At 38.8% G+C, this 13830-nt stretch overlaps 1 protein-coding gene across 2 annotated transcripts in view; it reads left to right on the top strand.

Moving 5' to 3' along the window:
• Positions 1 to 1988: 1988 nt before the first annotated feature.
• LOC124612840 (DDB1- and CUL4-associated factor 13) overlaps positions 1989 to 13830 on the top strand; it is a 55346-nt gene continuing 43504 nt past the window's right edge. The window contains exons 1-2 of one of the 2 annotated variants that reach the window (XM_047141267.1): positions 1989 to 2146; positions 5408 to 5607. In XM_047141267.1, coding sequence (XP_046997223.1) covers positions 2077 to 2146; positions 5408 to 5607 — 270 coding nt within the window. In that variant the 5' untranslated portion in view covers positions 1989 to 2076. Of the gene's footprint in view, positions 2147 to 5129; positions 5204 to 5407; positions 5608 to 13830 lie in introns of those variants that run through there. The other variant, XM_047141268.1, reaches the window with a different exon arrangement.

Below are 13830 nucleotides of genomic sequence, written 5' to 3'. Positions count from 1 at the left end.
TAATAGGATCCAAATATTATTTTATTCTGGTAGTCAAGAATGATCTCTGCCCATACCATCTCACAGGAAATGTCTATTTCAGTTTTGCTACACGATGAACTACTTCTAACAGCAACAAACACGTCACTGTCCAATGTACTTATGTTATTCTTTCTGAACACCATTAGGTCATTCACAAATATTTCCGCTGAACTTATGTATGGCTTTAGCCAGCTTTCAGTGCCTACAACGATTTGAGCATCAATGCTTTCTATCAGTGCTTGGAGCTCTCATGCTTTCCCAACACCGGTATGACAATTTACGGCTGTTGTACAGATGATTCCTAGATCTACATTCTTCATATGTTCGACTACACCCTTTGAGACTGAAGTCCTTTTTGTGTCTCCCCAAGACCTTCTATCCTAAAGAACTGCCCAGTCCATCCCACACAGCCCCTGTTACCTGTGTAGCTGCCTCCTGCATGTAATGGGCTCCTGACTGATTTAGAAGATCCTGAAACTCCACCATTCTGTGTCACAAGTCGAGGAACTTGCAACCCACAAAGTTACAGAACCACTTGAGCCTCAGATTCAGATCCTCCACTTGGCTCTGTACCAGAGGTCTTCAGTCAGTCCTGTTGATTGCGCTGCAAGTGATGAGCTCTGCTTTCATCTTGCAAGCATGAGTGGCAGTCTTCACCACTTCAGATAGCTGGACAAAACCAGAGAGAATCTTTTCCAGTCCAAAGCAACACACACAGAAGTGCACACTAGCTTTCTTCTCCTCCTTGGCAACCAAGTCCCTAAGGGGACTCATAGCCTGCCTTACATTGGAGCTCCGAACTACTAACAAACTCACCCTCTCTGTCTGCCCAGATATTGCAGGCTGAGAGGTTTCCTCTGAAACAGGACAAGTGATTGCATGTGGCTGAGTGACATTGTCAGCTACAGTTAGCACTTGGAACCTGCATGTCAGACTAACTGGGGAGGCCTTACATTCTGCCTCATGGAAAATCTTTCACAGCCTGCCATGTCCCGAGGCGACCTCCCACTCGACCATGGGTGAGTGATCAATCACAATACAAGCAGTAAGTTGTCTGGCCAATGGTGCCGACCAATCGGCAGACTCATGATTCGTGCTATACGTCTGCTGAATCCCATCCACTGCAGCCTCTAGCTATGTAGCCGAATCCAACACAGCCTGAGCCTGAGAGCAAAATGTCACCAACTCAGTTCGCATCCACACACAGCAGTCACAGTACCTATCCATACTAAAGACGGTGGAAAACTACACTATATGGACAAATATGTGCGGCAGAACTTTACTGTAAACACTGACGGAAAGAGCAGTGTCTAGTAAATTAAATTAACATGCAGAAATTCAAAAAGTAACCTAACAAAGCACACAGGTCAGACTAAATAATTCGCCCCTGGTTAGGAACTTGTAAAATGTCACGAGTTTGGTTACTTTCTGACACAAACGAAAACGCGAGAAACTGTGTCTAGTAAATATAAAATTGACACAAAGAAACTGAAAAACTAAACTACCAAAGCAAAGCAGATTATTGTGGGGGGAGGGGGGGGGGGGGGGAGCTCATGGTATTGGATCTCCCCGACCATTTCATCGCCCTTATAATGTTGCGACGAGGTACTGTCGCACGATGGGCTGATGTCCCATCGTTCATAAATCATAGTCACTGACTACCAACAAGAGTAAAATTTTTCGATAGTGCTAGTAATTTATCGCACAATGACTTCAACCACCAGTTACTCATTACAAACAAAACGACTCACATCTGGTTGTCAGACATAAGTTTGGGGATCTTTTCTTCTATTTCTAACCAACACTACGTCCTATATAAATATGTGCTGTTTTTTAAATATCTTGTACACAAAAACAATTACTAAATTATTACTTGCCGAGAATTTTATGTAGTGGTCACAACAACTGACATAAGACTGTGGTGATCACTTCAAAATGACAATGTGTACTTTGGTGTAAAGTAGCAAATGTCTTTGCAATACGGATAGTAAAGCGTGGTTGTAATGTTTACTTGAGATGTGTTTGTGTTTGTGTAGAGTTTGTTTGTAAGTGACAATGAAAGTTAAAGTTCTCTGTCGGAATCCAGACGATTATCTGCGTGAAACGAAACGTGATTTGTACAAAGGTGAGTTTATTATTCTTGTTTTGTGGCAAATTTGTGTGATGTGATTTGCGCTGAGGGTTGCTGTGACACAAACGCCAACTGAGACGCAATCAGTCATACGGCATGTGGATTTTACAGTTAATTTTAACTGAAAATCGTACTTGACATGCAATCATTTAGAAGACTATAATATAATTTATGCTCTCCCCTAAGTACACAGTATCATAACAATGGATGGTAGCAGAAGGTGAGTTCCATGATCAACCCTGAATGAAGCGATTTGAAGTCAACTGTTAGAGCTATGGCCTTTTACTTTTCGTGAAGTGCACAGCCTTGTATTAAGAGCAAGTGGCCAGTCTTTCCACCAGGCTACTGTCCTGTCGATATCCAACTTGACTGTTTACTACAATTTTGTCAGATAGAATTTTCCTCATTTTAAAGCCTGCGATTGCAACAAATGCAATGTTCTAAATTTTTAAATCGTTGATGTGTTACATGAACATTAACAGCCCTATTACCTTCCACTGGGGTACATCAGGTAACTGCTTCAATATAGGTGAATCTCCATCCAGGGTAGTGTGCTGTATCCTGCCTGACAGGACTTTTGCTTCAGTCACAAAGCTGGTTAGTTACCCTACATCAAGGTTTTCTTTTTCTTCAAAAGCTATTGTTGCATTTAATCAAAAGCGTAGAAACGACGACTCAACTTGGATTACTATATCCATAGCACCAATGGTATCGTGGGAAGAGTCAAGCTTAGTATCTTAATAAGTTTCCTGACCCCCATTGGTTTCCATGGAGAAGGCTGTTTTGAATGAAATAGGTTATAATGTTTGACATCAAGATATAGGCCTATTCTAGGAATCTGCTGCAAATGAATAAGTAATATTAAATTTTAGTTCTGTCATTCAGTTCTGCTTCCTTTTTGTGTAGATGTGACTTGTGCTCTTTGCCAGTGACAAGTAACGTGTCTCTACTCAATGGATCTAGCGTGGAGCAGAACTTAATAGAGATTCTTTCAGGTGTCTGGGCACTGTTATGTGACATTGGCAGCCTTATCACATGATTGTATTTTTTTTTTTAGTTTTGTTACAGCTCATGTGATAATATTTTGCTGTTGTAGCTCTCTGATTGTTCTGCTTTGTGCATGTTTTCTAGAGCTTGGTTGACTGTTTGTTGTAACTTCAGACAACTCATTTATGAGGGGCAGTCAAATATAAACTGAACACTCACCATAGTGAGACCATAGAATGGTTCCATTAATAAGTAATTTCATCGTTCATTAAGACATTATCCCACAGGGAGACGAGATGAGCAATTCCTGTTTCGTTGAATTCCAGTGACTGCTGACAAATCCAAAACCACGCTCTTTCTTGCACTTCTTCATCTGACTAAAACCGACACCCACTCGTGTTTCTTTACGTCGCCAAAGATGTGAAAACCATATGGTGAAAGATCTGGGCTATATAGGGGTTTTGCAGTGTTTCCCAACCAAAATGTTGTAGCCTTTGTCCAATTGGCAGTGTAGGGGAGGGCATTATCCTGCAACAGTAAGATTCTGTTCAACAGGATTACTGTGCAATGTGACTTTAGGGAGGGGACAAGCTAAATATAATAGAAAAAAAAAAGAAAAAAAAACCACCACCATGATCCCAAAACACACAAAATGACGAACAAAAGAAAAAAAATTACAAAATCTACATGAATCGGACACTTACCTTGATCTATATAGGTCAACCACTGCTGAAGATTCCAAAACACCAATACCTATACATAAAACTACGAAAATTAGAATTTGTCATTTCCCTTGACCTACCAACACCCACAACTACGTAAAACGAAGCCAAAACAACACCACCTCAAAAATTCAAAAGTCAAATATCCCTACTTAAATTGAAATGCATTCAATGCACAATAAATACACAAAACATTACAACTCGATAAAAAAAGACACTACAAAACAATTACTTACCACCAACAAATTTGGGCGCTGCAGAGTATGTCGGTCATCCCAAACACACACATACACACACACACACACACGGCGCCGTCAAAAGCAACAACCAACTCATAAACTCCATGCGTTAATGACGTCACACACCATGGCACCCTTAAGTCATGGGTCAAAGCAGATTGGTGGAATTGGACACTTCCGAGTCAGGTCAATGAAGCGTCCGATTCCACCCGTCTGCTTTGACTCATGACTTAAGGGTGTCATGGTGTGTGATGTCATTAAGGCGTGGAGTTTATGTAATGCTTTGTGTATTTATTGTGCTTTGAATGTATTTTAATTTACGTAGGGATATTTGCCTTTTGAATTTTTGAGGTGTTGTGGTTTTGGTTTCATTTTTCGTAGTTGTGGGTGTTGGTAGGTCAAGGTAAATGACGGATTCTAATTTTCGTAGTTTTATGCGTAGGTATTGGTGTTTTGGTATCATCAGCTGCGGTTAACCCGACCATTCCATGTTCCCATTGTATCGGATCTTGAGTTTTCGTTTGACTGCCATTTACACATGCCTGAGAAGTAAGATACACACCTCCTTATGAATTTTACTGCACATATAGGCTTTTCTAGTACTTTTTATATTGGTGTTCATTGTTGCTACAATTTCTTTGTGATCACTGACTCCTATCTCTCTGTGGACACAGTCAAAGGAGTAAGATCTATTTGTCACCAACAAGTCGTATATATTTCCATCACGGATTGAATGCTAACCCATCTGATGTCAATAATTTTCTGAGAAATCTTTTAGGACTGTTTTGCAGGAAGTTTTATATTGTCTGCCACCTGTGAAGTATCAATGCTGCCTGTCAAGTGTGGGCTTATGGAAATCTCCTCCAACCAGTATAACATGGCTTGTATACTTATGTACTAGGGAACATAATTCATTTTTTACTTTTTTAGTAATTATTTGCTTCTGTAACTTCGATTCCAGTTGTTCCAGTTAATGCCACAGTTATTTCACATACAGACTCAGTTTCTATCTCAGTTGATTTAAAATTCTTGTCTATTAGGCCTACTGCAAATACTCCAATGCCAATCCAATTAAGCCTCTAATGGAATGAAAAGTTTGAAAGGTAAATATTGTAATGTCTTTCATTGTCAGTCAAACCCATTTTACTATAAGTGAGATTAATAGTGTGTAACATGTAATAAGTTGTTATCAGAATGGCTGTAAAAATGGGCATATTTGACAAACTAATATTTTTTCTACATTTTCAGAAATGTTGGACTGCGACAAACTTATCATTGCCTGCAATGCTTTGTCTGTTTGATTTCAGTTCCTAGAAACTATGATCCAAATCTTCATCCATTTGAAGCACCTCGAGAATATATACGTGCACTCAATGCAGTGAAGCTTGAGCGAGTCTTTGCAAAACCATTTATTGGAAATTTAGAAGGTCATAAAGAAGGAGTCAGTTGCATTGTAAAACATCCTGCTCGTCTTTCATCAGTAGCTAGTGGTTCGTATGATGGAGAGGTAAGTTTCAGTATATCACTTTTTGTGATTTATGGTGATTAAAATGTTTACATTCCCAAGCATCTGCCCATAGAACCTTAATGAACTCGGTTTAGGTTCATTTTCTATAAGTAGTAAACAATGCAACATTGCGCCTATGTAGATATGACACACTCAGCCTGGTGAAAATATGAGCCTCAAGAAATGATCAACACGAAAACATAACGAAAACCAGTGAACTAACAAGACCTCATTGGAAATGCGAGGTTTTAAGTGATTTTCTTGTTGTTGATGCCTTCCAACATATTAAAAAGCAGAAAATGTCAGACCACACTTTGAAAATAAAGGTTTTCATTGTGGGCGTCAGTGTAACTATAAAAGGCCAAACTGGAGAATGCAGTACCACCTGTCGGCTTTAACCCTTGATAAAGATGGTTGAAACCTCTATTTTGAGCTTATACAATATGATGACCATGATGTTGCTCGTTACACATACAAGCAGACACAAATAATATGCTGACTGCTGTGGCCAAGAGGTTCTAGGCACTTCAGTCCGGAACCGTGCTGCTGCTACGGTTGCAGGTTTGATTCCTGCCTCAGGCATGGATGTGTGCGACGTTCTAATTCTAGGGGATTGATGACCTCAGATGTTAAGACCCATAGTGCTTAGAGCCGTTTGAACATATAATACAAACAGTATTTAATTGCAGAAAAATCATTAAACTAATGGAACAACCACAGGAATTGGGTGGTTTTGGGTGTGGATAAACTAAATATATGACAGTCCTAATAATAAAAACATACCAAAACAAATACTAACTCAAAGATTAAGCAAATAAAATCCTCAGCAATCAACAAAACTACAATGAAAAAACCTGAACAAAAACTGGTGTCGGTAATTTTGCTTGACTTATATAGTAGCTCCAAAGAAATCCATGAACTCACAAAACCCTACACAGTTTGACAAGTCTGTTATCTAACACTTCAGTTGGTCTAGTAAAGTAAGTAAACACCACTGATGGGTTGTGTCTTAGGCCTGTTCTGACTGGCTGACTGTGCCTCCAAAGCAGTTCCATGATTGTGTGACGTGATCAGCATGTTGCAATCCCTACAGCCATTATTACAAATAGATTAATCCTGATAATGTTGGTGCTTCTTTAGTCAAGCAGCTCCAAATTTGACCTCAGAAGATCTGAGTAGACTCTGTACCAGACCTTCTTACATCTCAGAAAAAATCTGAGGAGGTATCAGGAATTGAAATCAGGTCCTTTCGCACCGAAGCCTATGACATTAACTGTCTGGCTATGTAGGTAGGTCAGTTGGCTTATATAGCTAAAGCGAAGTCCACAATGCCACAAAACCGAAACTCACTCACATAATTAAAACTGAAAGTTTTAGACCAGTAATGTACATAAAATCAACTCCACAATACCTCCCAATCACAATCAAACATAGTTACAAGCAGCTAACAACACAATACACCAATTTTGTTAACACAGTAAATGCACATGAACACACATCTGACACATACTTCAATAAAAATAAGACGGCAAACCATCCAAATCAGCCAACATGTAAATCTAGAAAACCAATGGTAGCAAAAGTAATATATCATCAATACAATCTCTAAAATGGCCAATCTAAACTTCTCAAACTAGGAACCCCTCCACATAGAATGCTGACAGCACCACATATACCAGCTTCGGTCAGTCTCGTACCTCCTCCACAAATGTAACACTTCACATACTCGGCAGTTAAACCAAATAACTGTAGGAATTTTATCATGGTCAACATGTTGTCCCCATTGTGGCATGCAGGGACATACTTGTGTACTTAATTCTCATATCCATAACTATCAAAAGATGAAACATAAATTTAAGTCTCCAAATATAAACAACAGACAGCACTAATAATTCTAAACCTAAAAATAAATGTATTGCCCAAACCACCAGCATTAAAATAACTCACTAACAAACTGCTGCAAACTCGTCCAGTATTATTTTCGCAAACAGCACTCAAGAAGTCCAATGAATCACTGACAGCACTCACAAAAAATTTAGAAACAAACATCCCACACTACAGCTCACCGCCATATACTGCAACACACCCTCTACAGATACGATCCATTTCAAATATGTCACACCACACAGTTACGTCATAGGTCAAAACAGACACGTGATACCTTCGTCTTCGGTTGGGCTCCAGTAATATGACCGTTACTGGTCAAAACAGAATGACAGTATTGTGCTCTTCAATTCGCTCATTATCTACACAAGTTCAACATGGTATAGTAAATAACCTGATACAAGAACCAAATGAACAAAACACACCAATGGCATCTGCTATTGACACAAACAGATACATCACAAATGTCATCTACATGACATTTGAAGTCATACTTCAAAAAAATACAGACGGTTCACAATGTTCACCTGACCCCATTTTCCATTTGTGTACCGTGTCATTGCCATTTGGATACATTTCAGTTCTTTGAAGGAAAAAAATATTACTTACTGAATTCTCACTGTTTATAGTTGTTAATGTGACCAAACAGAAATGTATTACATGTTGTCTTTTTTTTGCCATTGGAGATATGCAAGTTGTATTGGTTAATCAATGTCTTTTGCAACTGTAATGAAAGTCTTATTAAGACTTTCTTTATTGTAAAGTATCTTACACCAAAACCTACAGATGTTGTACACTCAGATCAGTGCCAAATGTATATCGATAGAGTATCAACCAAAACACCGATTTTGTTCATGCTATGTTCTGTTGCCCAGTAGAACATGCGTAAACGGTGATTGAAAGTGACACCAGAACTACAAAGCACGTGAAAGGTGTATGCATGAACGGTGGTTTTGTAAATCTCATGTGCGTAAGTTGGTAGAGTGTGAGACCGTCGTACTAAACGTCCTGTGTTCAGATCTAACTGATGACTTTGTTGTAACTGTTTATGTGTGAAACTGTCACAGGGGAGAACATTTTTCTGACATGTAAAAGGACTTTTCGGAGTCTGTAGCAATATTCTTTTGGCAGTCTGCTTTTGCTTTGTTAGGGTGAAAGTAGCAAACCTATAGAGTACATTTGTATAGATAGGTATTGTGTTCTGTTGCTCATGTCCGTTAGAACAGGCACCGCTCGTGATGAAGCAGCTAATGTATTTGTAGTTTCACTGAATAAACATAAACAATCTGAATAGTAGAATAAAGAAACAATTGCATCCCACGTGCAGAAGTATTAATAGTCCCATATAACACTTTCGTGCATAATGCAGTAAAAATTTGTCGTCATTGGGATATGAATCTATGACCCTAGGTACAACAATCTAATGCTCTACCAATTTCCCTGCGAAATTAGATAGGATTAAATTCAGTTTTTGTTCTATAGACCCAAAAAATGAGATGATTTTTGTGGGTGTGGAACATGTCATAAAGTATAACATAAAAACATAAAACATTTGAATATAATACTTACTACCCTGATCATTTGTCAGGAGATTGTCGAAATAGGTGAGTACAATGCGGTAAACTGGAACAGCTAATAGTTACAGAATTAACATGCTGCCAGAATGAAACATTGTTGTGCACTATTAATAAATTTATCATACAGAAATACCTAATCTTGACTGTTGTGACTGAGTGCTGTCAAAACTGAAATCTAACAGACATTTTTACTTAAGTTGGCTTAACGGTGTCTGTTAAGAAATTCTTCTATAGAGTAGAAGGAGTTGCCTATCAAAAAGTCTTTCGAACTCTCTTTAAACCTTGCTTTTTCTGAAACAACAAGTTTTTAATGGCTACTGGAAATTTATTGAAAATGTGTATTCCTGACTATTGGACCCCGTTTTGGACCAAGGTGAGTGACTTTAGGTGTTTATGTTGATTGTTCTTATTCTGAGTATTGAAACTATGTATTGAGCTACTGGTTGGATATGGAGATGTATTACTTGCAACAAATTTCGTTAAGGAATAAATATACTGAGAAACAGTGGTGAGAATACAAGTTCCTTGAACAGGTTTCTATAGGATGTACTGGAATTTACACCACAAATGATTTTTATCATATGCTTTTGCACCCTAAAAACTTTTGCTTGGTTTGATGATTTACCCCAGAATATGATCCTGTATGTCATAATAGAATGAAAGTAAGCAAAGTGTGCAAGTTTTTTTACATTTATATCTCCTACATCTGACATCATTCTCACTGCAAATACAAGCTTGTTTAGGCACTTGAGCAATTCTGTGGTATGTCCTTCCCAACTGAATTTATTATCTAGTTGTAATCCCAGAAATTTAACACGGTTAACATCTTCGATCTGCATGTTTTCATATGTTATACACATGCTGGAAGGAAATCTCTTATAGGTTCTGAACTGCATATTGTGGGTCTTCTCAAAGTTTAATGACAATGAATTAGCTTTAAACCATTTATTAATGTCAGTGAAAGTTTGATTAGCAGCTATTTCTAAATCTGTACTTGACTTGCTACTTATTGCAATGTTTTTGTATCATCTGCAAACAAAACATCATTAGCATCTGGCAATGTAACAGATGAGAGCTCATTAATGTACACAGGGAAAAGCAATGGACTCTAGGTGGAGCCTTGAGCAACACCACGTGTAATTGATTCCCAATCAGATGAAGACTGACTGCTTACTGCACAGGTATTTTGGAATGACACTCTTTGCTTCCTGTTAGAAAGAAAAAACTCAAACCATTTCGCAGCATTGCTGGTGACACCATAATATTCTAATTTACTTACGAGAATGCTGTGATTCACATAGTCAAAGGCTTTTGACAGGTCGTAGAAAATGCCAGTAGCCTCTAATTTATTATCTAACGAATTAAGTACATTCTCACTGTAAGTGCAAATAGCTTTATCTGTATCAGAACCCTTAAGAAATCCAAACAGTGACTTGGACAATATGTTATTTGCAGTGAGATGCTTAAGGAGAAGCTTGAACACAACCATTTCAAATATTTTTGAGAAAGCCAGCAAAAGTGAGATTGGTTGATAGTTTGATTGTATCTCCTTATCTCCCTTCTTGTAAAGAGGAAGCTATATGTAATAGTTACTCAAAATTATGCTTTTTCTGTGCTCCATAGTTCTGATATTACTTTAAATTAACGTTTATGCCCATTCCACTGGACAACTGCACATAATATGAACTGAATCAGGCTATGAGTCGATACTCTAATGATGTATAACGTTTGGTACTGATCTGAGTGTCTGACATCTGGAGGTTTGGGTGTTAGCTCACAGAGCAGAAGTGACAGTCCTCTCTGTTGAGTTGGTACTTGGAGAAGCTCCAACCCGTCTGCAAAAACCGAAGTGATTGGTATAACAACTGTGATGCTACCTGCAGTCATGGTCAGGACAACTTAATAGGACACAGTACTGAAAGCGGAATCCCATTATCTTTATGTAGTACATGCACCTCTCAGCTAAAGATATTATGAAGGCTTCCTCATGGGTAAAGTATCCTGAAGGTACAATAGCCCCATTTGCATCTGTAGGTGAATTTATTTAGAAAGAGTTATTAGACAAAAATAAAATGCTAATCAGGGTGAACATGTGGAATGTTGGGTGCTAAGGCTGTGTGGGGAGCTATAAATGGAAAGGATGCATATATGTAGGTAGAGAGTTTAGGAATCAGAGAGGAAGGGGGGGGGGAGGGAATTTTGGAGTGGCAATCATACGTTTATTCGTACTGAGTCAGATAGTGGTTAGGTAGGAATGAAAACTGGTAGGGGACAGGCAATATGGTAAAGGAGGACTATATTCAGCAAACAGAAGTTGGAGACAGTGAGTAGAATCCAACAGACATTGTAATCTTGAGGACATGATAAAATGGTGGTGTGGGCACACAGGAGCAAGGTCATTAACCCTTTGAATGCTGCAGATGTGATATCCGGCCACACTCCACCTTTCCTTGGGGGCTGTGGACTTCATTAGCCGCTGCAGTGGTATTTCCCGTGGGCACTGCAGATGGCATTCACCATTGCAGCCTGGCTAGTACCTGAGTCCTAATGATGGCTTTTACCATCAGCCGGTTCCACTATCAGCAGTATTTCCATCAGATTTCACAATTGCTGTTCGACATTCATGGTAGCTGATTTGTGTGATCATCCGCATTCTGCTTCTGTGGTGTCTTTTAGCTTTCTGCCTATTCATCTTGATTTTTAGAGTGCTATCACTTTTTTGTTGTGCAAACAAATGGCAAATTGGCATGGATGCACTGACGAAGAGATACTCATGAGGAATGATAGTGACAGTCTGTGAGGCATTTTCAATAACTGTAGTGATGATGATGATTCTTCAGAAGAAACCTGTTGTAATGAATCTACATACTTCACCTAATAGAGCTCACCAGGATAGCTCTTCTCCAGATTCTGACTGAGCGAGGTGGCGCAGTGGTTTAGCACACTAGACTCTCATTCGGGAGGACAATGTTTCAATCCCGCATCCGGCGATACTGATTTAGGTTTTCCGTGATTCCCCTAAATCGCTTCAGGCAAATGCTGGGATGGTTCCTTTGAAAGGACATGGCTGACTTCCTTACCCAGTCTTCCCTAATCTGATGAGACCGATGACCTCGCAGTCCGGTCTCTTCCACTCAAATCAACCCCCGACCCTCTTCAGATTCTGAAAGTGAAGACCAATCGATCTGTAAAAGGCCATGCCTTATTGACAGATTTGATTGGCAAAAGCATGATTTCAGTCCAGCACTGCATGCATTTTATTACTCATCTGCAGGACATAATTGCCAACTAGCACCTGATTCAAGTGTTCTATCCTTTTTCGTGCTATTTCAGTCAGAAAATTAGATGAAATTTATAGCATTTGAAATGAACTGATCTTACACTTTGACCATTGCAAATACGTTAGAATCATTCTCGACCATCCACCTGGAAAGATACTGGTCTTGAGGAACTGTATTGATTCATTGGTATGTGGCTTCTCATGGCCCGCATTAAAAAGTTGAGAATAAGGAATATTGGTCCAGAGATGTACTTCTGAGCACTCCATTTTTCAATGAAGTTATGTCTGAATCATAGAGATGACAGTTTGTTTGAAATTAGCAAAATAATTGATACTGTTCGTTTTGCAGTGCATTTAATCCATACAAAAAGCTCTGCGTCGATGAAACTCCATTATTGTTCAAAGGTTGCTTATCTTTTAAACAATTCATTCCTTCGAAATGAAGTAGATTTAGAATCAAGACATTTGTGTTGTATGATTTGTAAAAGTGAAAATGTCTTTGATTTCATTGTATATGCAGGCACAACAACAGAAGTTGAAATCCATAATTTGGGGAAATCTGGCAATATAGTGGCAACACTAATGAACCATACTGTGAATGTGGACATAACCTGTATGTTGACAATTGGTGTACAAGTCCAGATCTGTTCCTCTGGCTTCACAGCCATAGAACAGCAGCATGTGGTACTGCATGTAGCAACAGGCGCAATTTTCCGAATCTACAGAGGAAATTTAAATGAGGAGAAGTTGATTTTATGTCAACTGTCAAAGTGCTTGTCATCAAGTTCTGCAACAAGAGAGAAGTGTTGATGTTGACTGTTCTGTAACACTACAGAATCGTGTGACCCGGGAAAGACAAACTGGAAGGCTGGCAAGAAAGTAATGAAGCCGCAGTGAGTTGTCGACTATGAGTACAGTGCAAGTATGGGTGCAGTAGACCGCCATGACATGCTATTAAGCTCAGTTGGATCTATACGTAAATCTGTTAAATGACACAAAAAGGTTTATTTTTTTTTTTTTTATTTTTTTTTTTTTCGTGGTGTGGATCTTGTGTTTTGAATGCTCACACTCTTCACAGATCGTTGACATGGGGAAAAATACCATTAGCAGATTTTCATTCATGTCTGGTATGAGAAATTCTTGGAAAAATTTGCTTCAGAACGGAGAAGAGATAGGAAAGGAAGATGCTTGATGATGTGAATCCTGTGCACTTTACTGGATGGCGCTTTCCGAATGTCATCCCAAGTGATTGGTTCAAGAAACGCAGACTGTGGCGTAGACATACAGTCTACTTGAAACAGAATGAGCGCAGAGAAATATGAATGCAAAATATGCACTGTATCCTTGTGTGCTGTACCATGTTTTGAAACGTACCACACTAAGAACAACTTTTAGCCAAGTTTCTACATTTGGAGGATGAAATTAAGCCCTAACTTCTGACAAAATTATTTAAAAAATAAAAATAAAAAAAATGAAATTGTA

The sequence above is a fragment of the Schistocerca americana genome, chromosome 4, assembly GCF_021461395.2.
Source record: "Schistocerca americana isolate TAMUIC-IGC-003095 chromosome 4, iqSchAmer2.1, whole genome shotgun sequence".
NCBI lineage: Eukaryota > Metazoa > Arthropoda > Insecta > Orthoptera > Acrididae > Schistocerca > Schistocerca americana.
This window is presented reverse-complemented; position numbering and strand designations above follow the sequence as displayed.